The following is a 21,948-nucleotide window of genomic DNA, read 5'->3' on the forward strand; positions in this document are numbered from 1 at the left end:
TTATTTTAAGTTTAGACTTCAAAGGGTGAGGGGGTGAAATTCAACATCAGCGGCAGCGCAAAACGGGTGGCAGCAAATTATCTGCCTGTTTTACACCCGCAATGGAAAAGAAAATTGGGCGGGGTGTAAAATGGGTGGGGTGTAAATCCAGCAGGGTGTAAAATGGGCGGGGTGTAACTCAGGTCGGGTGTAAAATGGGTGGGGTGTAAAATGGGTGGCGTGTAAAATGGGCGGGCTGTAAATCGGGCAGGGTTTATAATGGGCGGGGTGTAAAATGGGCACGGTGTAAATCGGGCGGGGTGTATAATGGGCGGGGTGTAAAATGGGCACGGTGTAAATCGGGCGGGGTGTAAAATGGATGGGGTGTAAATCAGGCGGGGTGTAAATCAGCAGGGTGTAAAATGGACGGGGTGTAAAATGGGTGGGGTGTAAATCGGGTGGGGTGTAAAATGGGCGGGGTGTAAATCGGAGGGGGCATAAAATGGGTGGGGTGTAAATCGGGCAGTGTGTAAAATGGACAGGGTGTAAATCGGGTGGGGTGTAAATCGGGCAGTGTGCAAAATGGACAGGGTGTAAATCGGGTGGGGTGTAAATCGGGCAGTGTGTAAAATGGATAGGGTGTAAATCGGGTGGGGTGTAAAATGGGCGTGGTGTAAATCGGGCAGGGTGTAAAATGGGCGGGGTATAAATCGGGCAGGGTGTAAAATGGGCGGGGTGTAAATCGGACGGGGTGTAAATCGGGCAGTGTGTAAAATGGGCGGGGTGTAAATCGGGTGGGGTGTAAAATGGGCAGGGTGTAAATCGGGTGGGGTGTAAATCAGGTGGGGTGTAAAATGGGCAGGGTGTAAATCGGGTAGGGTGTAAATCAGGTGGGGTGTAAAATGGGCAGGGTGTAAATCGGGTAGGGTGTAAATCAGGTGGGGTGTAAAATGGGCGGAGTGTAAATCGGGCAGTGTGTAAAATGGGCGGAGTGTAAATCGGACGGGGTGTAAAATGGGTGGGGTGTAAATCAGGTGGGGTGTAAATCAGGTGGGGTGTAAAATGGGCGGAGTGTAAATCGGGCAGTGTGTAAAATGGGCGGGGTGTAAATCGGGTGGGGTGTAAAATGGGCAGGGTGTAAATCGGGTGGGGTGTAAATCAGGTGGGGTGTAAAATGGGCGGAGTGTAAATCGGGCAGTGTGTAAAATGGGCGGAGTGTAAATCGGACGGGGTGTAAAATGGGCGGGGTGTAAATCGGGTGGGGTGTAAATCAGGTGGGGTGTAAAATGGGCGGGGTGTAAAATGGGCGCTGTGTAAATCGGTTGGGGTGCAAATCAGGTGGGGTGTAAAATGGGCGGGGCATAAATTGGATGGGGTGTAAATCCGGCAGGGTGTAAAATGGGCAGGGTGTAAATCGGGCGGATTGTAAAGTGGGCGGGTTGTAAATCGGGTGGGTTGTAAAGTGGGCGGGGTGTAAATCGGGCGGGGTTTATAATGGGTGGGGTGTAAATTGGGCGGGGTGTAAATCGGGTGAGGTGTAAAATGGGTGGGGTGTAAATCGGGCGGGGTTTATAATGGGTGTGGTGTAAAATGGGCGGGGTGTAAATCGGGTGGGGTGTAAATCGGGCGGGGTGTAAAATGGGCAGGGTGTAAATCGGGCACGGTGTAAAATGGGGTGCCGAATTTGCTATTGCCTGTTTTGCGTTGCCGCCAAAATCAAATTTCACCCCACGAGTCTTTTAGGGTTTATTTGCACACTACTGCTGTATTGTTGGTGTGAAGCTTTGCACCTACACTGCACTTAGAGTGTAAATAGGGCCTGGGTAAGATGTCGGGGCCTGGGTAAGGTGTCAGGGCCTGGGTAAGGTGTCAGAGCCTGTCCTGACCCCAGAACGAAGTGGAACGAGGTCCCTGGAGGAGGGAGCCTTCCTCTGCTTCACTTTGGAGTCAGCTCAGACTTCATACACGATTTACACTCCCAGTATAACATCGGTGCATAGCAGTTTCAGCTGTGCACCAACATTAAGCTGACTATTAGTCAGTGCCCATTTACTAGCAGCAGTGTTATCTTACAAGCTGCTGGAGCACTTGTGTCAAATTTCTCTCTCCAATATTTTAATGGAGGCACTTATCTTTTCAAACCAACTGTGCAGCATTTGTGTGATAACATTGCTAATGGTAATTTCTATCTTCAAAACACAGCCAGGAATCATAGAACCTTAGAAGCCTACAGCACATAAGGAAGCCATTCAGCCCAACGTGTCTGTATTGGCTGTTTGCTGGAGCAAATGACCAACAATAACTTGCTTTTGTTTTCTTTTGGATCACTTCGCTGAGAGAATTGGCCTGGTTCTAGAATTCAGATGAACTGAAGGGATAAGCACGTTGGGGCCAATTATTTCAACCCTATGACCAATTCTGCTGAGATCAGTGAACTCAATATACGCCAAAGAACGGAATTGATTTATTTTTAAAGGATATTACCATCCTGGTAACGTGGCTTGCAAGTCATTTTACCAGATTTGATCTGATCGAGCTGTTTAAAATGTTAAAAGGGTTCGATACTCTGCATAAAATTAGCATCTAGGTCTGTAGCACAAGTGCTTTCAGCTGTCATTTTGTCAGACTGGTTGAGTCTATTTAACAAGGTACACATTTCTGAGTTTCATTAATGGTCTTGCGTCCCCATCAGTTCAGTTTTTGTCCCTCATGAAAATTAACATCTGTGTACATGTACTACTCATTCACCATAAACATACCATTTTTATATGTGTTTGTGTGAAGCAGGTGGAAAGAGTACTCTGGCAATGTGCCCTTAATTTTCACTTAAAGTGGAGGTTGCCCCTGAAATTGAGCCTTCCTGAAAACACTCGCAAAACACAGCAATATTACTTTGTGGTGGTGGAGTCAATTTGTGCAGCGTCTTTGAATCTCTGGGACCTGAATTTGAATCCAGCCCAGACTGATGAGATGAAGATCTTCTCTGCCTAATGACCATAACATGCCTAAGCACAATGACCTTGGGATTGTTTTAATCCAGTCCCTGGTCAGCATGATCACAAACCAGCTCGAGTTTCACTCAGAGAGGCAACAAAGATGACCGATAGAGCAATGGAACTGCCTTGCCTGTATAATAGGGAGTCTTTATTTGAGATTGCGGTTAATGTGCATTGTTGGAGTAGAGTTAAGGGAGCTAGACTATGCAGCTGGCTTTAATACATGAGTGTTAGCAGTTGTAAGTGCCTGTGCATAATTTTGGATGCAGCTTTTGAACAGTTGGACAGTTATCTCATAATCGTCCTACTCAAAGAAATCCAATTGAGATGTGATACTGGACAGAATTGACATGACTTTGCCAGACAATTAATATTCAGCATCTTCCAGAGGATAAATTGTGTCTGAAGTATTCCCTTTTTAGCTGCCGTGTTACAGCAAAGAAATTAAGGAAGTGAGAAACCATAGTTTGGATTTGGTCTACTAGTCTACTTTGTATGGTTTTCCATGTCTTCTTGGTATGTATCCTTACTCGGGATTGTACACGGTCTGTGGAAAGTGGTGGGTAATATTGCCTTTTCTAGTTCCATGCTTTCTTATGCTCTTATCCAATTGCTAGTGCAGCTATATATTTAGCTGATAAAGATCAGCTTACTTGGACAAGATCCAACCTCTGGTTGAGTCTATTTAACAAGGTACACATTTCTGAGTTTCATTAATGGTCTTGCATCCCCATCAGTTCAGTTTTTGTCCCTCATGAAAATTAACATCTGTGTACATGTACTACTCATTCACCATAAACATATCATTTTTATATGTGTTTGCATGGAGCAGGTGGAAAGACTGCTCTGGCAGTGTGCCCTTACAATTGGAAATGAATGTCAGTTGTTGACTCAGTGCTTTGCAACCATATTTTTTCCATTTTAACATTTACTATCTTGTCTTTTTCATTGCTTTAAGTGTAGCAACAGATTGAAGTTTATACTGCATATTCTTTTGTATCTTGGTTAACCACAGGTGAAAAGGGCTCTCCTGGTGTGATTGGATTCCCAGGCATGCCTGGTCTACCAGGCAATCCAGGATATGATGGAAGTAAAGGAGAATCGGGTAGCCCAGGAAGACCAGGATATTCAGGTTCCCCTGGCAGAAATGGAGATAAAGGTAAGATTCAGATCCAAAATGTAAAGCTGTTTTTTAGATCTTTTCCCCTCCCACATAGTTGACGTTCCTGTTGGAATAATTTTTTTAGGGTCAATACATATTTGAATCTTTTTGCTGGTCCTACCTTGAATGACAAATAAGATTTAGTAGTCTGGGCTCCCCTTGGATGCAGTCCATTAGTTAGTTTATATTGTATGTGTGTAACACGGAATCTATGGGGGCGCTTTTATCCCTGCCCAGCTGGCAGAAACCAGTTAAAGTCACTCGGGGACCTACCCGCTCTCTTCCCTCAGTCTTCAATTTTAACCTGCTGCGACACCAGCCGGAAACCTGTGGGGTCCTTCTTTAAATATGCAGATCGGTCTCTGAAGACGTCATCGGAGCCTGACTACTATTTAACTACTGGCCTGAGCGGGAAAGCCATTGTGGCCTTTCCAGCCAGGTCCACCCAGTGGGGAGAAGGCCTGAGGTTGTCCCGAACTTGGATCCCGGTCTGCATTTGACCGAGTGTGGCACCAAGGCGCCCGAGTAAAATTGAAGTCATTGGGAATCAGGGGGAAAACTCTCCAGTGGCTGGAGTCATGCCCAGCACAAAGAAAGATGGTAGTGGTTGTTTGAGGCCAATCATCTCAACCCCAGGATATTGCTGCGGGAGTTCCTCAGGACAGTGTCCTCGGCCCAACCATCTTCAGCTGCTTCATCAATGACCTCCCCTCCATCATAAGGTTAGAAATGGGGATGTTCACTGATGATTGCACAGCGTTCAGTTCCATTCGCAACCCCTCAGATAATGAAGCAGTCCGAGCCCGCATGCAGCAAGACCTGGACAACATCCAGGCTTGGGCTGATAAATGGCAAGTAACATTCGTGCCAGATAAGTGCCAGGCAATGACCATCTCCAACAAGAGAGAGTCTAACCACCTCCCCTTGACATTCAACGGCATTACCATCGCCGAATCCCTCACCATCAACATCCTGGGGGTCACCATTGACCAGAAACTTAACTGGACCAGCCATATATAAATACTGTGGCTACAAGAGCAGGTCAGAGGCTGGGTATTCTGTGGTGAGCGACTCACCTCCTGACTCCCCAAAGCCTTTCCACCATCTACAAGGCAAAAGTCAGGAGTGTGATGGAATACTCTCCACTTGCCTGGATGAGTGCAGCTCCAGCAACACTCAAGAAGTTGGACATCATCCAGGACAAAGCAGCCCGCTTGATTGGCACCCCGTTCACTCCCTTCACCACCGGCGCACTGTGGCTGCAGTGTGTACCATCCACAGGATGCACTGCAGCAACTCGCCAAGGCTTCTTTGATAGCACCTTCCAAACCCGTGACCTCTACCACCTAAAAGGACAAGAGTAGCAGGCATATGGGAACAACACCACCTGCAGGTTCCCCTCCAAGTCACACAACATCCCGACTTGGAAATATATTGCCGTTCCTTCATCGTCGCTGGGTCAAAACCCTGGAACTCCCTAACAGCACTGTGGGAGAACCTTCACCAAACGGACTGCAGCGGTTCAAGAAGGCGGCTCACCACCACCTTCTCAAGGGCAATTAAGGATAGGCCATAAATGCTGGCCTTGCCAGCGACGCCACATCCCATGAACGAATAGAAAAAAAAATCTGCGGGTGAGCTGTCGCCAGGAGATACCTAAAGAGGTAAGTTTTTATAAGATTTTTTAACTTCCTTTCTGGGGCCAGGAGGTATCAGGAATTTACACAAGGAAAGTTTATGGCCTCCCCTGCCCCGTGCTCCCCCTCCCTCCCACTCCTCCAATCACGAGGCCCTCCTGAAACCCCTGAGTGACAGGGACCTTTCCTTCAGACCTCAGCGTCAGCCTCCTGCTGCCCGACATTGTGCTCCCGCCTGCTGGTGGGAAACTTCCCGGCTGACTGCAGGTGAGACCCAGGAGATCAAAAAAAACCCTGGGTCTGACGCTGCCGTTGTCAGGGCGATTTGCCACCCACCTCGGCCTTCCGCCCTCCTGATTCCTGACCCGAGTTCAAATCGGCGTTTATGATTGGATTCCGATCTGTTGCAGAGGTTAAACGTGAGATCCTTGTGTGCCCACTGGCACTCAGAACCAACAGCCTTGCCAATTTTATTTGCTTCCCCAGTGGCTGCTGGGGCCAATTGTAGCACCGTTTCTGTATTGGTGCCTGATCCTGAGGTCAACTAATTCATTTCCAACCAGGAATGTAAAGTTTCCCAATCTATCAGAATGAGTCTACTCCAGGCAGTGCACCTACCCATTCATCTATAAGCGAAACTCAGTGAGCACATGTTTCATGAACTCATTTCAAACATACCATTTTTTTGATTGATTGCTTGCTGCCAAATTTCAGGATAATAATAATTTCTTTAACTGCCAATAGTTGTGCAACTTCTAAATCACCTTATAATTGAAGGCGGTGTAGCAGTAGCCAATGTATACCACAAGCTGCTTTATGTGGTTTGAATATGTTTCATGCCTTGGGCTTCATATGAGTAGGTTCAATTATCATTAAAGATTGTCATTTGATGCCGCTTTCCTTGTTTTCCTTCAGGTGATAGAGGCTCTAATGGATTACCTGGACCCCTTGGAATGGACGATATTCCAAGAACTGGACTAAGAGGTGTCCCTGGCACCCCTGGAGTTCCAGGGTTTCCTGGACCTAGAGGTATTTTTCTTTATTTTTAAAATATATAATCTGGTCCGATTTTGATCAAGGGTGCTGTTTTGGGGAAGGCGGGGGGTTGGGTGGGGGGGGCGGCTGTGTTACTTTGTTTCCGAGTACCTGCTGCAGCTTTAGTTTATAGTTGGTGTCTCTTAGATCTGTCAACCACAACCATGGGGCAGACCCATTCACAGAGGCCAGAAGAAGTCCCGAAATTGGGCCCCGGGGACTCATCTACATCCTCTGGGGCCATCTGCCGGAGCCTGTCGAGCTTCCATAGGCCGCTCGCCTCATGAGGGAAAATGAAATTCGGGCCGCCGGCAGAGGCCCTCGGGTAAGCTCCAGGAGAGGGGTCGGATCAGGCAATGTGGGGGGGTGGGACGTGGAGTCTAAGGGTGCACTCCTGCTCTTCCTGGCTCCATAGAAAGGTTTTTTAAAAAAATATTTTTATTAAAAACTTACCTTTAGTTGGTGGTCGCTGGGGCTGCTGAAGAATCCTGAGCAGTGAAGGCCCAAGTCTTGCCCCGCTCACCGGGAGCACATTTTGTAAAGTGGTCCTTCAACAGGCATTAGGCCCATTGTTAACATATCCAACGGGGCCTAATGCCTGTTTTAGCCTCCAGTCTCCCCACATGTCTTTTTTCATTTTTCTTTATCTATGCATCAGTAGCAGCCCAGGAGCAGCTACCTGATTTCCCTCTTTGCAGCATAAGAGGCATCAGATAGGGAGACAGCAAAAAAGGGGAAAAGAAAAAGAGGTTAAGTTACTGCCAAAAAAATACGACCATTACAAAGAAACTAAATGCGGTGTAAAGAAAAAAAGTGTAAATTGCAGAAGAGGGAAAGTGTGATGTTCTGCTCTGGTCGACACAGAGACCCAAAATTAAGAGATGTGCATCATGTGACATGGCAAGGCAATTGAGACCAAACTGTTTCCCTTAGCAATGTATCCGACATTACATTTTTCTGAGTACACCCTCCCACCGGAGGGCCATGCCTGCTGGGAGCATCATGTCAGAAAATTGCGTGTATGCAGACCATGATTTTGATCCTTTAATGGACGGGGAATCATAGGCCTTGTGTGCACAGTTTCCCCATATGTGCACTTAGTGGGTACGGTTCAAGACCAGCAGCGTGTGATCAGAAAATTTACTTTACTGTGTTCATAGCCTATAAAAGAGCAATTTTTCAACCCTCCTACATTTTTTAAAATAAAAAGATCTGACTTTGCAAAATGTTTGGAAATATGTTTACTTTATCAGCACCAGACCTATGGTAAAATGTGGGATTCTTTGGCTTAAATCCCAGAAATTTGACACATTTGGGTCACCAGCTCTAAGCGCTCAAGCCCATTTATGGAGATGTGAATATTTTGTTGGCTCACGTGTGAAGTTGAATGCCAACGTACCACAATGATGTATTTGGTATGATCTTGAACTAATAGCTTTGTAAGAAGTGTGAGGTAATGCACTTGGGGAGGGCAAACAAAGCAAGGGAATACACAATAAATGGTAGGATACTGAGAAGTGTAGAGGAACAGAGGAACCTTGGAGTGCATGTCCACAGATCCCTGAAGGTAGCAGGACAGGTAGATAAGGTGATTAAGAAGGCATATGGAATACTTTCCCGCATTAGCTGAGGCATAGAATATAAGAGCAGGGAGGTTATGCTAGAACTGTCTAAAACACTAGTTAGGCCACAGCTAGAGTGCTGCATACAGCTCTGGTGACCACATTACAGGAAAGATGTGATTACACTAGAGAGGGTACAGAGGAGATTCACAAGGATGTTGCCAGGGCTGGAGAATTTTAGCTATGAGGAAAGATTGGATAGGCTGGGGTTGTTTTCTTTGGAACAGAGGAGGCTGAGGGGAAATTTAATTGAGGTGTATAAAATTATGAGGGGCGTAGATAGACTGGATAGGAAAGACCTATTTCCTTAGTAGAGAGGTCAATAACCAGGGTGCATAGATTTAAAATAATTGGTAGAAGAATTAGAGGGGAGCTGAGGAGAAATTTTTTCACCCAGAGGGTGGTGGGGGTCTGGAACTCACTGCCTGAAAGGGTGGTAGAGGCAAAAACCCTCAACTCATTTAAAAAGTACTTGGATACGCACTTGATGCGCCGTAACCTACAAGGCTACGGACCAAGAGCTGGGAAGTGGGATTAGGCTGGGTAGCTCTTTTTCGGATGGCACAGACATGATGGGCCGAAAGGCCTCCTTCTGTGCCGTAACTTTCCGTGATTCTAAAAGTTTAACGGACCTGTTTTCAATGGAATCAGAATTGTTAGTCTTTCACCCTCTTAAGCTCCCTGTTCACCCTATCCTGCACACCCCATTCTCTGGATGGGAAGGATGGAGAACAATCTTGTCCCAATGATCTACCAATGCTGCTCTACAACTGGCCACAAGGAAGCGCTCAAGAGTGGCCTAGGAGACAGAGCGAGAGAATTCAATCTTAAACAATGTTCTATGATTGATTCATTTCATCCTTGATGGACAATTCTTGTTTGAATTTGAGATCAGGAATCCCTGGTAATTCCTTTCCAGCATTTAAAAAAGAGTTGGAAAATCCCATGCCATCCTTCCCATCCAGAGCTATGGGACAGTTTAAATATTTCAGAGAAGCAACTAGGAGACAACGTGTCAGGAACCAACAGTTTGAAATTCCTAAGAGGAAGGGGAAACACTTTGTATATTTAAAAGTTAGTTACAAAGGATTAGTTTAGTTCTTAGACTTACAATCTTTATATTATTTTATCTTTTCAAGGAGTTAGGTAGAAGTTTGTCTACCAAAAATATCTAATTACGTTATATGACTGTTATTTATGTGCTTATTTTTTTTGTGAATTAAATTAACTTGATAATTTTTACTTTAAATGAAATCTAATGTGATCTCTATCACTTTCAAAGAATGAAGTAAGATCATAATAGAGCCATAAGATAACTCCTTTAGCTAAAAGCAATTATTAGACAGGATTTGTTATTTGTTTCGCCAGGAATGTTACCTGGATCTCAAAGCAGGGATAGACACATTCAAAGGTATGGGGAGTTGAGACTCACCCATCAGAGTAGTCTAAGATAGGAAGGCTGAAATAATTCAGAAAAGACCTAAAAAAATAACAGGGGGTTAAACAGGTAAATAGTAAGTAGTGAGTATGTTGATATATTGTGTCAACTGCCACTTCCTCAGAAGTACTGTTATTGCCACGTGAAACCTCATTGATCGGATTGCCCCCCAACGCACCAAATAATCTGGTTGTAAGTGTTCATTTAGAACTGATACCAGGAAGTTCTTCTTCACATATGTGGTCAACACCTGGAATGGACTTCCAAGCATGATAATGGGGGTGGAAACCCTGGAATTAATTTTTAAAATATTTGGATACTGTGATGGGTGACAGGGTCTTTTTGAATGGATTAAATATTGGCCCTTCTCATTTGTATCCATCTTGTAATCTTGTGTTATGATGGTTTTACATCAAAGAACTGGATATGGGACACTGTTTTGTTCAGCCTGTTGTCATGCTGTCAACAATCACTTACTTTATACAATACTTTATACAATTAAAGTCAGCCTGTACTATTTAACCCTTCTTCGCCTTCATACAAATTGATAATGGTGCTTTGAATGCAGTATCTGCACTGGTACAAAGCCCATAGACCTGTGCTCAATTTCCTCTTTGCGCTGCTAATTACAGAGCTGGCAGTGCTATAGATGTAGTACCAAGTCTCTTTTCCCTTTTTTGAGCTGTTATTAACATTACTGATAATGGTAAGATGAATATCAATATCTGCAGTGGTACTAAATTCATTATTCATCTATCTCTATCATAAACTAAAATTGAATACATATAGCGGGGAATGGAGGGGAGAGGGGCGAGGCGGGGAGTGTAGGTTAAAATTTCAAAAATCTGAAACCCGACCCCCAACCCGCTTTGAACTTTCAGTTTTAACGGAGGCAGGTTGGGGTTCGGGCGATGTATCTGCTCTCGAGAGGCGGGTCAGTTATTTAAATATGTTAATGAGGCTGTGTGCCTCAAATTTTAAGACTTTTACATTTAATGGCTGCGGGCCGGATTTCTCAGGGCTCAGGGAAACCCGGCAGCTGAAGGGAGGCGTAAACTGATAAATCCACCAGGTAAGTGCCTCTTCTGCACTGCTTATGGGCCAGGAAGAGCAGGAGTGCTTCCCCCACCCCCTCGGCCTCTCAAGCTAACCTGCTGTAATTGGCCTCGCCCTGCTCCCCCTCCCAGGATATGAAGCCCCCCCAACCCACGATCTGAAGCCTGCACCCCCCCCCCCCCGATCTCCAGGCTGACCTGCGATCTGAAGGCCCCCCCAACCTACGATATCTTCTCTCACTGTCTTCCCCCAACACACACTTCCCGCCCCCCCCCCCTCAACAAACCTGCGATCTCTTCAACCACACACCCACCCGCACCCCCCCCACTCTCCACCCCACTTCTGCGATCTCTTCTTCCCTCCTGTCCACTCCCCAGCTGTGGCCTTCCAGGGCAGGCCTTCCCACCCAACAGCCTCTCAATCTGGCTGGCTGCCAGCTGGGAAACTGAGAAAAAAATTCAAATGAAGTTCTGCCGTTTAGTTGAGCAAGACCTCCGCGTCACCCGCACTTCCGCGTTTCCGGGCCGCTACAACCCGTCTCCGTTCCCTCCCCGCCTCCCCGTAAATATCAGGACCATAGAGTTCATTTTAAATGATAAACTGAATTCTCTATTTGTTTTTAAATAGGAGACAAAGGCTTTCCAGGACCACCTGGTTCCTCTGGGCTCCCAGGACTAAGAGGCCTCCCAGGACGTGAGAAAGGCAGACCAGGTGATTTTAGGATTCCAGGTTCTCCTGGACCGCCAGGACAAACAGGACCTAAAGGATCCTCTGGTATTTTTGGTTTCCCTGGAATGATGGGAGAAAAGGTAGGGATCCTGATATCTGTATACCACTTCTTTGCATAGATTTATTCCCAGTTTTCTACCTTCCTGTTGCAAAGGCAGTCATTCATGCTAAGGTACAGTTAGATGGGTAATGGCAACCTTCTGGTACCCCACAGAGTGGGCCGTTCATCATGTGTGAGCCCAACAGTGAACTGTCTGTGGGTGGCGGGAGAATGCTGAGCATGATCCCGTTCTTGCCCAAAATGCACACATGGGCACACAACATCTTTCCAGCAAGGGGTTGCTGACCAGGAGCAGGAGCCGTGGCTGATTTTTCCCCTCTGCAACCCAGTGCTCCACCTCAACTCCTGTTGAGATGAATTGACATAGCACAGGCTAGAAATCAAATCTGGGACCTTCTTGAACAGTTCATTGAATATTACATTGGGGGTGGATTTACCCGCTGAGCCAGTTTGGTACCATAAATAGTGCTTTGGAGATTAAAAAAAGATGGAACATAACTCGGCTGAAGATAATTTGGGTACGGTAGCACAGTGGTTATGTTACTGGACTAGTAATCCAAAGGCCTGGACGAATAATCCAGATTCATGAGTTCAAATCCCACCACGGTAGTTGGGGAATTTAAATTCAATTAATTAAATAAAATCGGGAATAAAAAAAAGCTAATATCAGTAATGGTGGCCATGAAACTACTGGATTGTCGTAAAAGCCCACCTGGTTCACTAATGTCCTTTAGAAAATGAAACCTGTCGTCCTTACCCGGTCTGGTTTATACGAGACTCCAGACCCACAGCAATGTGATTGATTCTTAATCGCCCTTTCATAGAATCATAGAATCATAGAAGTTACAACATGGAAACAGGCCCTTCAGCCCAAGATGTCCATGTCGCCCAGTTTATACCACTAAGCTAGTCCCAATTGCCTGCACTTGGCCCATATCCCTCTATACCCATCTTACCCATGTAACTGTCCAAATGCTTTTTAAAAGACAAAATTGTACCCGCCTCTACTACTGCCTCTGGCAGCTCGTTCCAGACACTCACCACCCTTTGAGTGAAAAAATTGCCCCTCTGGACCCTTTTGTATCTCTCCCCTCTCACCTTAAATCGATGCCCCCTCGTTATAGACTCCCCTACCTTTGGGAAAAGATTTTGACAATCTACCTTATCTATGCCCCTCATTATTTTATAGACTTCTATAAGATCACCCCTTAACCTCCTACTCTCCAGGGAAAAAAGTCCCAGTCTGTCTAACCTCTCCCTATAAGTCAAACCATCAAGTCCCGGTAGCATCCTAGTAAATCTTTTCTGCACTCTTTCTAGTTTAATAATATCCTTTCTATAATAGGGTGACCAGAACTGTACACAGTACTCCAAGTGTGGCCTCACCAATGCCCTGTACAACTTCAACAAGACATCCCAACTCCTGCCTAGCAAGCCACTCAGTTGTACAATCTCACTACAAAAAGTGATAATAAGAATAAAACCGGATGGACCACCCGGCCTCGGACATCTAGGCACTGGACATGACAAAGGCAAACCAAGCCCAGTCGACTCTGCAAAGTCCTCCTCACTAACGTCTGGGGACTTGTGCAAAAATTGGGAGAGCTGTCCCACAGACTAGTCAAGCAACAGCCTGACATAGCCATACTCACAGAATCATACCTTTCAGCCAATGACCCAGAATCTTCCATTACCATCCCTGGTATGTCCTGTCCCACCGGTAGGACAGAACCACCAGAGGTGGCTGTACAATGATATACAGTCAGGAGGGAGTGGCCCTGGGAGTCCTCAACATTGACTCTGGACCCCATGAAATCTCATGGCATCAGGTCAAACATGGGCAAGGAAACATTCTGCTGATTACCACCTACCGCCCTCCCTCAGCTGATGAGTCAGTCCTTCTCCATGTTGAGCACCACTTGGAGGAAGCACTGAGGGTAGCAAGGGCACAGAATGTACTCTGGGTGGGGGACTTCAATGTCCATCACAAAGAGTGGCTTGGTAACACCACTACTGACCGAGCTGGCCGAGTCCTGAAGGACCTGGCTGCCAGACTGGGCCTGCGGCAGGTGGTGAGTGAATTAACATGAGGGGAAAAACCTACTTGACCTCGTCCTCATCAATCTACCTGTCGCAGATGCATCTGTCCATGACAGTATTGGTAGGAGTGACCACTGTACAGTCCTTGTGGAGACGAAGTCCCGTCTTCACACTGAGGTCACCATCCAACGTGTTGTGTGGCACTACCACCATGCTAAATGGGATAGATTCAGAACAGATCTAGCAGCTCAAAACTGGGCATCCATGAGGCGCTGTGGGCCATCAGCAGCAGCAGAATTGTATTCCTGCACAATCTGTAACCTCATGGCCCGGCATATTCCTCACTCTACCATTACCACCAAGCCAGGGGAACAACCCTGGTTCAAAGAGGAGTGTAGAAGAGCATGCCAGGAGCAGCACCAGGTGTACCTAAAAATGAGGTGCCAACCTGGTGAAGCTACAACACAGGACTACATGCATGCTAAACAGCAGAAGCAACATGCTATAGACAGAGCTAAGTGATTCCACAACCAACGGATCAGATCAAAGCTCTGCAGTCCTGCCATATCCAGTTGTGAATAGTGGTGGACAATTAAACAACTAACAGGAGGAGGATGCTCTGTGAACATCCCCATCCTTAATGATGGCAGAGTCCAGCACGTGAGTGCAAAAGACAAGGCTGAAGCGTTTGCAACCATCTTCAGCCAGAAGTGCCGAGTGGATGATCCATCTCTGTCTCCTCCCGACATCCCCACTGTCACAGAAGCCAGTCTTCAGCCAATTCAATTCACTCCACATGATATCAAGAAACGGCTGAGTGCACTGGATACAACAAAAGCTATGGGCCCTGACAACATCCCGGCTGTAGTGCTGAAGACTTGTGCTCCAGAACTAGCCGCGCCTCCAGCCAAACAGTTCCAGTACATCTACAACACCCTCATCTACCCGACAATGTGGAAAATTGCCCAGGTATGTCATGTCCACAAAAAGCAGGACAAATCCAATCCGGCCAATTACCGCCCCATCAGTCTACTCTCAATCATCAGCAAAGTGATGGAAGGTGTCGTCGACAGTGCTATCAAGCGGCACTTACTCACCAATAACCTGCTCACAAATGCTTAGTTTGGGTTCCGCCAGGACCACTCAGCTCAAGACCTCATTACAGCCTTAGTCCAAACATGGACAAAAGAGCTGAATTCCAGAGGTGAGGTGAGAGTGACTGCCCTTGACATCAAGGATCATTGGACCAAGTGTGGCACCAAGGAGCCCTAGTGAAATTGAAGTCAGTGGGAATCAGGGGGAAAACTCTCCAGTGGCTGGAGTAAAACCTAGCAAAAAGGAAGATGGTAGTGTTTGTTGGAGGCTAATCATCTCAGCCCCAGGACATTGCTGCAGGAGTTCCTCAGGGCAGTGTCCTCGGCCCAACCATCTTCAGCTGCTTCATCAATGACCTTCCCTCCATCATAAGGTCAGAAATGGGGATGTTCGCTGATGATTGCAGTGTTCAGTTCCATTCGCAACCCCTCAGATAATGAACATAGGAACAGGAGTAGGCCATTCAGCCCCTCGTGCCTGCTCTGCCATTTGATAAGATCATGGCTGATCTGTGATCTAACTCCATATACCTGCTTTTGGCCCATATCCCTGAATACCTTTGGTTGCCAAAAAGCTATCTATCTCACATTTAAATTTAGCAATTGAGCTAGTATCAATTGCCGTTTGCGGAAGAGAGTTCCAAACTTCTACAACCCTTTGTGTGTAGAAATGTTTTCTAATCTCACTCCTGAAAGGTCTGGCTCTAATTTTTAAACTGTGCCCCCTACTCCTAGAATCCCCAACCAGCAGAAATAGTTTCTCTCTATCCACCCTATCTGTTCCCCTTAATATCTTTTAAACTTCGATCAGATCACCCCTTAACCTTCGAAACTCTAGAGAATACAACCCCAATTTGTGTAATCTCTCCTCGTAACTTAACCCTTGAAGTCCAGGTATCATTCTAGTAAACCCACGCTGCACTCCCTCCAAGGTCAATATATCCTTCTGACGGTGCGGTGCCCAGAACTGCTCACAGTACTCCAGGTGCGGTCTAACCAGGGTTTTGTATAGCTGCAGCATAACTTCTGCCCCCTTGTACTCTGGTCCTCTAGATATAAAGGCCAGCATTCCATTAGCCTTCTTGATTATTTTCTGCACCTATTCATGACACTTTAATGATCTATGTACCTGAACCCCTAAGTCCCTTTGGACATCCACTGTTTTTAACTTTTTAACCAACATCCAGGCTTGGGCTGATAAGTGGCAAGTAACATTCGCGCCAGACAAGTGCTAGGCAATGACCATCTCCAACAAGAGAGAGTCTAACCACCTCCCCATGACATTCAACGGCATTACCATTGCCAAATCCGCCAACATCAACATCCTGGGGGTCACCATTGACCAGAAACTTAACTGGACCAACCACATAAATACTGTGGCTACAAGAGCAGGTCAGAGGCTGGGTATTCTGTGGCGAGTGACTCACCTCCTGACTCCCCAAAGCCTTTCCAACATCTACAAGGCACAAGTCAGGAGTGTGATGGAACACTCTCCACTTGCCTGGATGAGTGCAGCTCCAACAACACTCAAGAAGCTCGACACCATCCAGGACAAAGCAGCCCACTTGATTGGCACCCCATCCACCACCCTAACAATTCACTCCCTTCACCACCAGCACACCATGGCTGCAGTGTGTACCATCTACAGGATACACTGCAGCAACTCGCCAAGGCTTCTTTGACAGCACCAAACCCGCGACCTCTACTACCTAGAAGGACAAGGGCAGCGGGAACATGGGAACATCACCACCTGCATGTACCCCTCCAAGTCACACACCATCCGGACTTGGAAATATATCGCCGTTCCTTCATTGTCGCTGGGTCAAAATCCTGGAACTCCCTTCCTAACAGCACTGTGGGAGAACCTTCACCACACGGACTGCAGCGGTTCAAGAAGGCGGCTCACCACCACCTTGTCAGGGATGGGCAATAAATCCTTGCCTTGCCAGCGACATCCACATCCCATGAACGAAAAAAAAAAAAATCAGTATATACAGTATAAACATTACTACATAGTATATTCAGAATAAATACTTAAGAAGTTTGGCTTTATTATGTGCAAAAATCAATGTTAAAACCTGATATATGCACTCCCAGTTTAAGAAAATATATTCGGCATGAATATGAATTTCTACAAACTACAGATAAAAGTGGTTGATTTTGAAATGTTTTACCAAATCATTTTAAGCGTTCATGTAACGTTCAAAATAACTAAAATTTATTTTATGGCAAAAATTATTATACTTCTGAATATGCTGATATTTCCAGGTGAAGCTTTGCAGTGGGCTACAAAATTTGTTTTTGGCAGTATACTCCAAATTTTGGATCCATTTTGTTCCCTTTCTGATTTGACCCAGCCGTACATCACCTGAGGTCAAGATAGTAGGGTCCATCTTCAGGACTCCATTTATGTAGCCTTTGCATTGGCTGCAAGGGCCATAGGAGAATAGCCCAGTGATGATTCACCCTCTGATGTTTCCTCTCTATTGGGAAATGCATTCTATTGTGATTCAGTTGAGTTTGAAAGCTCTGCAACATGGGCAATGGCACCTGTGTCCCACAAACCTTTTGAGATTGAAAACTCAACATATTGGGGGAGTCAAACCTATGTCTCACCACTCAGTAAAATCAGACAGTCAGAGGAGTACGGAATGGAACCTGTGTCCCATCACTCAGTGAGATCACAGACTCAGCAGAGTGGTGGGGGCGGAGGAGAGTCAAATATGTCCCTCGCATCTTTGAGACTGGGAGTTCAGCAAAGTAGGGGTTCAAACCTCCATCCCATCACGAGATGAACAGAGTGCGATGATGCCCATATATCACCACTCGGTAAGATTCAGAGCTCAGCAGAGTGGAGGATGGAGCCTGAGTCTCACCAATGGTGTTGTAACACTCTGCATTACTGTGTTACCTAGTTGATTGACTGTTAATGCTTAGCATTATAAGCTGGATGATTGATTGACATGCTAAATTTTGGAACAAGGGTTCTTCAGTTTAAGAAGTAGTTTGGGATGTCAAAGCTGTGTACTTGAATGTGGATCAAGCATATGTTCTCTGGGGTAATCTATAATTTTTTATATTTCAAGTACTTTGTATTTTACAGGGTAATGATGGTCTGCCAGGTTCTCCTGGGTACCCTGGTGAACTGGGTCTTGTTGGTCCAAAAGGTAAGAAGTTGGCCAGCTCTTCTGGCCCGCTGTTACTTCTACATATTAAGCATTGGCCCTTATTGCTCGAATCCTTTCTAAAAAAAAAATTGTTACAAACTTTACATTTGTTTTGTTCCATGTTGGATTTTTAAAAAAAATTGTGGTTTGGGATGCTAGCCTGAATGAGTTACTTATGTCCCACCAACCTTTGGGATTGGGAGCATAGCAGAGTGTGGAATCAAACCTGTGACCCACCAGTCAATGCGATCGCAAGCTTAACAGAATGGGATCAAGCCTCCATCTCTCCACTCAATTTGAAGGAGCTGGATTAATATCAGTCGAGTCACAGTCATTAACACAGTTGACTACTGGGAGCAGTTGTTGAGCATCACTAAAACAGAGCTGCATTAATATCAGTAATATCAACTTAAACTCTGTCAGGCTCAGCTTTTTCAAGGACTCGCTAAAGTCTTGACAGATCGATAGCATTTTTGAATTAATCACAAACCTTTTGTAACACCTTGATTTCTCTTTATTTCTTACAAGTGGTCCGGATGATCAGAGTCGATTTAGTCCATAACCATTGCAGACGCATCAACAGGAATTCATTTCTTGTTTACTATAATAGCCCAGATTTAACTCGTTCACCAAGGTCCCCATTGCCCTGTTATCAGCTCACACTTTCAAAAACTTGCAGAGCAAAAAATGTTCAAACTGAAGGGTGAGGGAAAATGTCTAACTAACGGGGCATCTTGCAGCATGTGCCGTTAGTTAGACTTTCTCCCTCACCTTTCAGCTCAAAAGATTTTTGCCTTGCAAATTGCGGGAAGTGCGAGCTGATAACGGGACATCTGGGACCTTGGTGAACAATGGGGCCAACCATCTTATCTTCTCAACCAATTAGATTTAAGGATTGAGAAAGGAACAGGAATGACAGAGAAGGAAATAGAGTGAATTAGAGTCAGATCAGGTACAGAAAGAGAAATAGAGAGAGCAAAAGAAAGATTGGATTGAGAGAGAGAAATAAAAAGAGACAGATAGGAAAAGTAAGAAAAACAGTTAAAAATTTAAATTTAAAAAATCTTGAACAACAATTTACTACCAGTAGGAATGAGACTTCATAGTTTAAATTATTCCCTTTCTGAGCCGGAGAGGTTGAGTAACATTGCAGGAACATAAATCTCATCATTAAAAAGGTACTTAGGCTGTTAAGTTCCAGCCCCAACTTTACAAGGCGAGGTTGATTGGCAGTTAATGTGCAAATGTAGCAATTTCATGAAACTCACAGGGAGATTGAGGGCGAGCTGCCGTTTTCGCGAGTCTAACGGTTGAGCAGCGCAAATCTTCCAGCAACTTGTGGAGATTCGCAATCTTCCTCACCACAATTGCTGGAAGAGTTACACGTTAATAACAGAGAGCGCCATTAAACTCTGTTATTTTGGCAGCAAAATCTGGGGCAATATGTTTCTCAGAATCTCTTGGGGCATCATATTTATGTCACTTATGTTACGTGCAGTGGAAGTTGGTTTCTACAGCTTAGGCTTCTTCATTAGGGAAAGGGTTGGGATGAGATATCCTGGCCTACCAACACTCCCTCATTTGCCAAAAGACTCATGCGTGAGATCAAGCTCTACCACTTCAGAATCATTATCTCGTGCCTGGTAATTGCTGGCATTTGTCTTGCTTTCTTTTGCTGAAGGGTGAGACAAAGTGAAAGAATGCCATGGCAGCTGTGCTATCCCAGCATTCGCAGTAGTAGTGAAATCCGTCTATTAAAACTTTAGGGTTCATTGTTGTATAATTAATTTATATACATGACAAGAAATTCTCTCTTGAATACACAGGTGAACGTGGTGATGCAATAAGTGTGCCAGGCAGTCAAGGAATAAAAGGAGAGCCTGGACAACCAGGATACTCAGGTGAGATAAATGGAGTTCTCTTTCTGAGTGTTTCATTCTTTTCACATTTCTTATACAATATATTTATATTCTCCGCCAGCTTTCTATTCTATTCTGGAGGTTCAGACTTTCGGAGATATAAGCCCCAATTTTAACTCAGGGTGTGAGTTTTGCATGGGGGCATGAGGGTGAGTGTCACTGGCTGTGCTGGACTGAGGCCCGAGCCATTTTAACTCCCAGGCCTCATTTCCATCTCCCAGGTGAGTCTCCCCTCCCCCCCCCCACCCCAGTTCCAGTGGGAATCAGTTCCTGGCTGGCCGGCGGGAGCAGGATTTCAGGCAGCAGGAGGCCACCACTGGGAATTTGTGGGAATGGTCCCCGGCACTCCGGTAAGTGCGTCGGGAGGGGGCGTCCAAAGGTAATCGCAGTTGGGGAAATGGGGGGGGTGTGGGAGGGTAAGTCCCAATGTTTCCTTGTAGGCCCTGGGGAGCACTCCTGCTCTTCCTGGCCCACAAGGAAACCTTCAAAAAAAAAAGTTAAAAACTTGCCTTCGGCCCTCTTCCGGGCCTGCTCCTGCCTGCCGCCAGCTTCCACTGGTCGTGGGTCATGAGATTACGTATTAAAATCGTTTTGGAGTCCTATTTACCTCATAGGACCCAGACTTTTGCACCTCACATACTGCCTGGAACACGGCAGTTGTACTGGTGCGGAGTGTGAGAGTAGCCGCAAGCCGGAGGGGAGGAAGCTGGCTCTATTTTAAATACCCGCATACCCTGTTCCCGTCAGGCGGGGTAGGGGGGTTAAAATCAGCCCTATGGATTTTCACATAATTGGCATCAGTGCTGCAACTGTTTGACAAGAAGTGCGAGTCATGCATCAGGTTTAGCTGCCTTCTCCAAGGGCCACGCTATGAAAGATTGACTGTGCCACTTCTACACATTCCCTTTCTAGATGGGGATTATAGCCCTGCGTAGAACTTTTACTGCCTGTTATCATACTGAGTTATACACACCAGGATGGTCTCAGGCTCATTTGCTGTTCCACACTTCCTTAGCCGATCTCAGCTAGATTGGCAGTTGAGGGTGATTTGATTGCCCTCTGGGTTGAAATAGGGAAAGTTCAGACAAAGTTCTTATTCCTGGTTGCTACTGAGTCACCCTTACTGGAAAGTGTGTGCGTGCGTGTGTAAGTTGGGCAAAGACAGGACTGAACTGAGCTATTGTACTCTTCCTGCTGGAATACCTCACTATCTAGGCTCACACCTGAAATCAGGTCACTTGAATATACACTGTCTTCTCTCGAATTGAATTAAAGTAGGATGAGCATGTTTTGCAGGGCCAGCAATGAGGCTAGGTGATCCTCAGAAGGGCGTTATAATTCTTTACAGCCTTTCTCAACCAGTGATACAAACGTACAAGAAATGTTGGACAGGAAAAGAACAACTGGTCCATCTAGCCTGCCTCATAAAGTCCTGGTGCCTTATATATCATGATGCAGACACTCCCTACCCACCCTGGAGCCATGTAATTTCCTGGGAGAGACGAAAAACCAGATTGAAAAAGCAGGCTATTTGTGGCGGGGGGAGGAAATCTGGCAAATTCCTCTCTGATCACTTTAGGTGATTGAAACTAATCCAGGAGAACACATTGACCCTAACTTATATACATGGTATTGCATCGTTTTTCCCAGTCATTTGGAAGGTATTTATATAATTTTCAGAGTTGTTTTACTACTCTGTGCCTTTATCTAATTTCAGGTGAAAGAGGGCGAGATGGTTTGCTTGGTGATCCTGGCATCTCTGGTAGTCCTGGGACTAATGGATTAAGAGGATTACCAGGAGAAATAGGTCGATCGGGTACCCCAGGTGAGAATCTATGAAGTATTGTAGAATCAAAGTGGCGCGGCACAGAAGGCGGCCATTCAGCCCATCAGGCCTGTGTCAGCATTGTCTCTTCAACTGGATCTATACTCTTATCCCATTTCCCTGACCTTTCTCTATATGCTGTATAACATACTTGCTATAATTTTTTTGATAAAGAATTTGAAAGATTA

The 21,948-nt window shown here is 45.7% G+C and overlaps 1 protein-coding gene across 5 annotated transcripts in view; it reads left to right on the forward strand.

Annotated features, from left to right (window-relative positions):
* LOC137333091 (collagen alpha-6(IV) chain-like) overlaps positions 1 to 21,948 on the forward strand; it is a 356,547-nt gene that overhangs the window by 300,002 nt on the left and 34,597 nt on the right. For all 5 annotated transcript variants that reach the window (XM_067997216.1, XM_067997215.1, XM_067997219.1 and 2 more), the window contains 6 exons: positions 3,991 to 4,134; positions 6,690 to 6,803; positions 11,553 to 11,734; positions 17,953 to 18,016; positions 19,843 to 19,917; positions 21,653 to 21,760. In XM_067997216.1, the coding sequence (XP_067853317.1) occupies positions 3,991 to 4,134; positions 6,690 to 6,803; positions 11,553 to 11,734; positions 17,953 to 18,016; positions 19,843 to 19,917; positions 21,653 to 21,760 (687 nt within the window). The remainder of the gene's footprint in view (positions 1 to 3,990; positions 4,135 to 6,689; positions 6,804 to 11,552; positions 11,735 to 17,952; positions 18,017 to 19,842; positions 19,918 to 21,652; positions 21,761 to 21,948) is intronic.

Source organism: Heptranchias perlo, chromosome 15 (genome assembly GCF_035084215.1).
Source record: "Heptranchias perlo isolate sHepPer1 chromosome 15, sHepPer1.hap1, whole genome shotgun sequence".
Classification (NCBI taxonomy): domain Eukaryota; kingdom Metazoa; phylum Chordata; class Chondrichthyes; order Hexanchiformes; family Hexanchidae; genus Heptranchias; species Heptranchias perlo.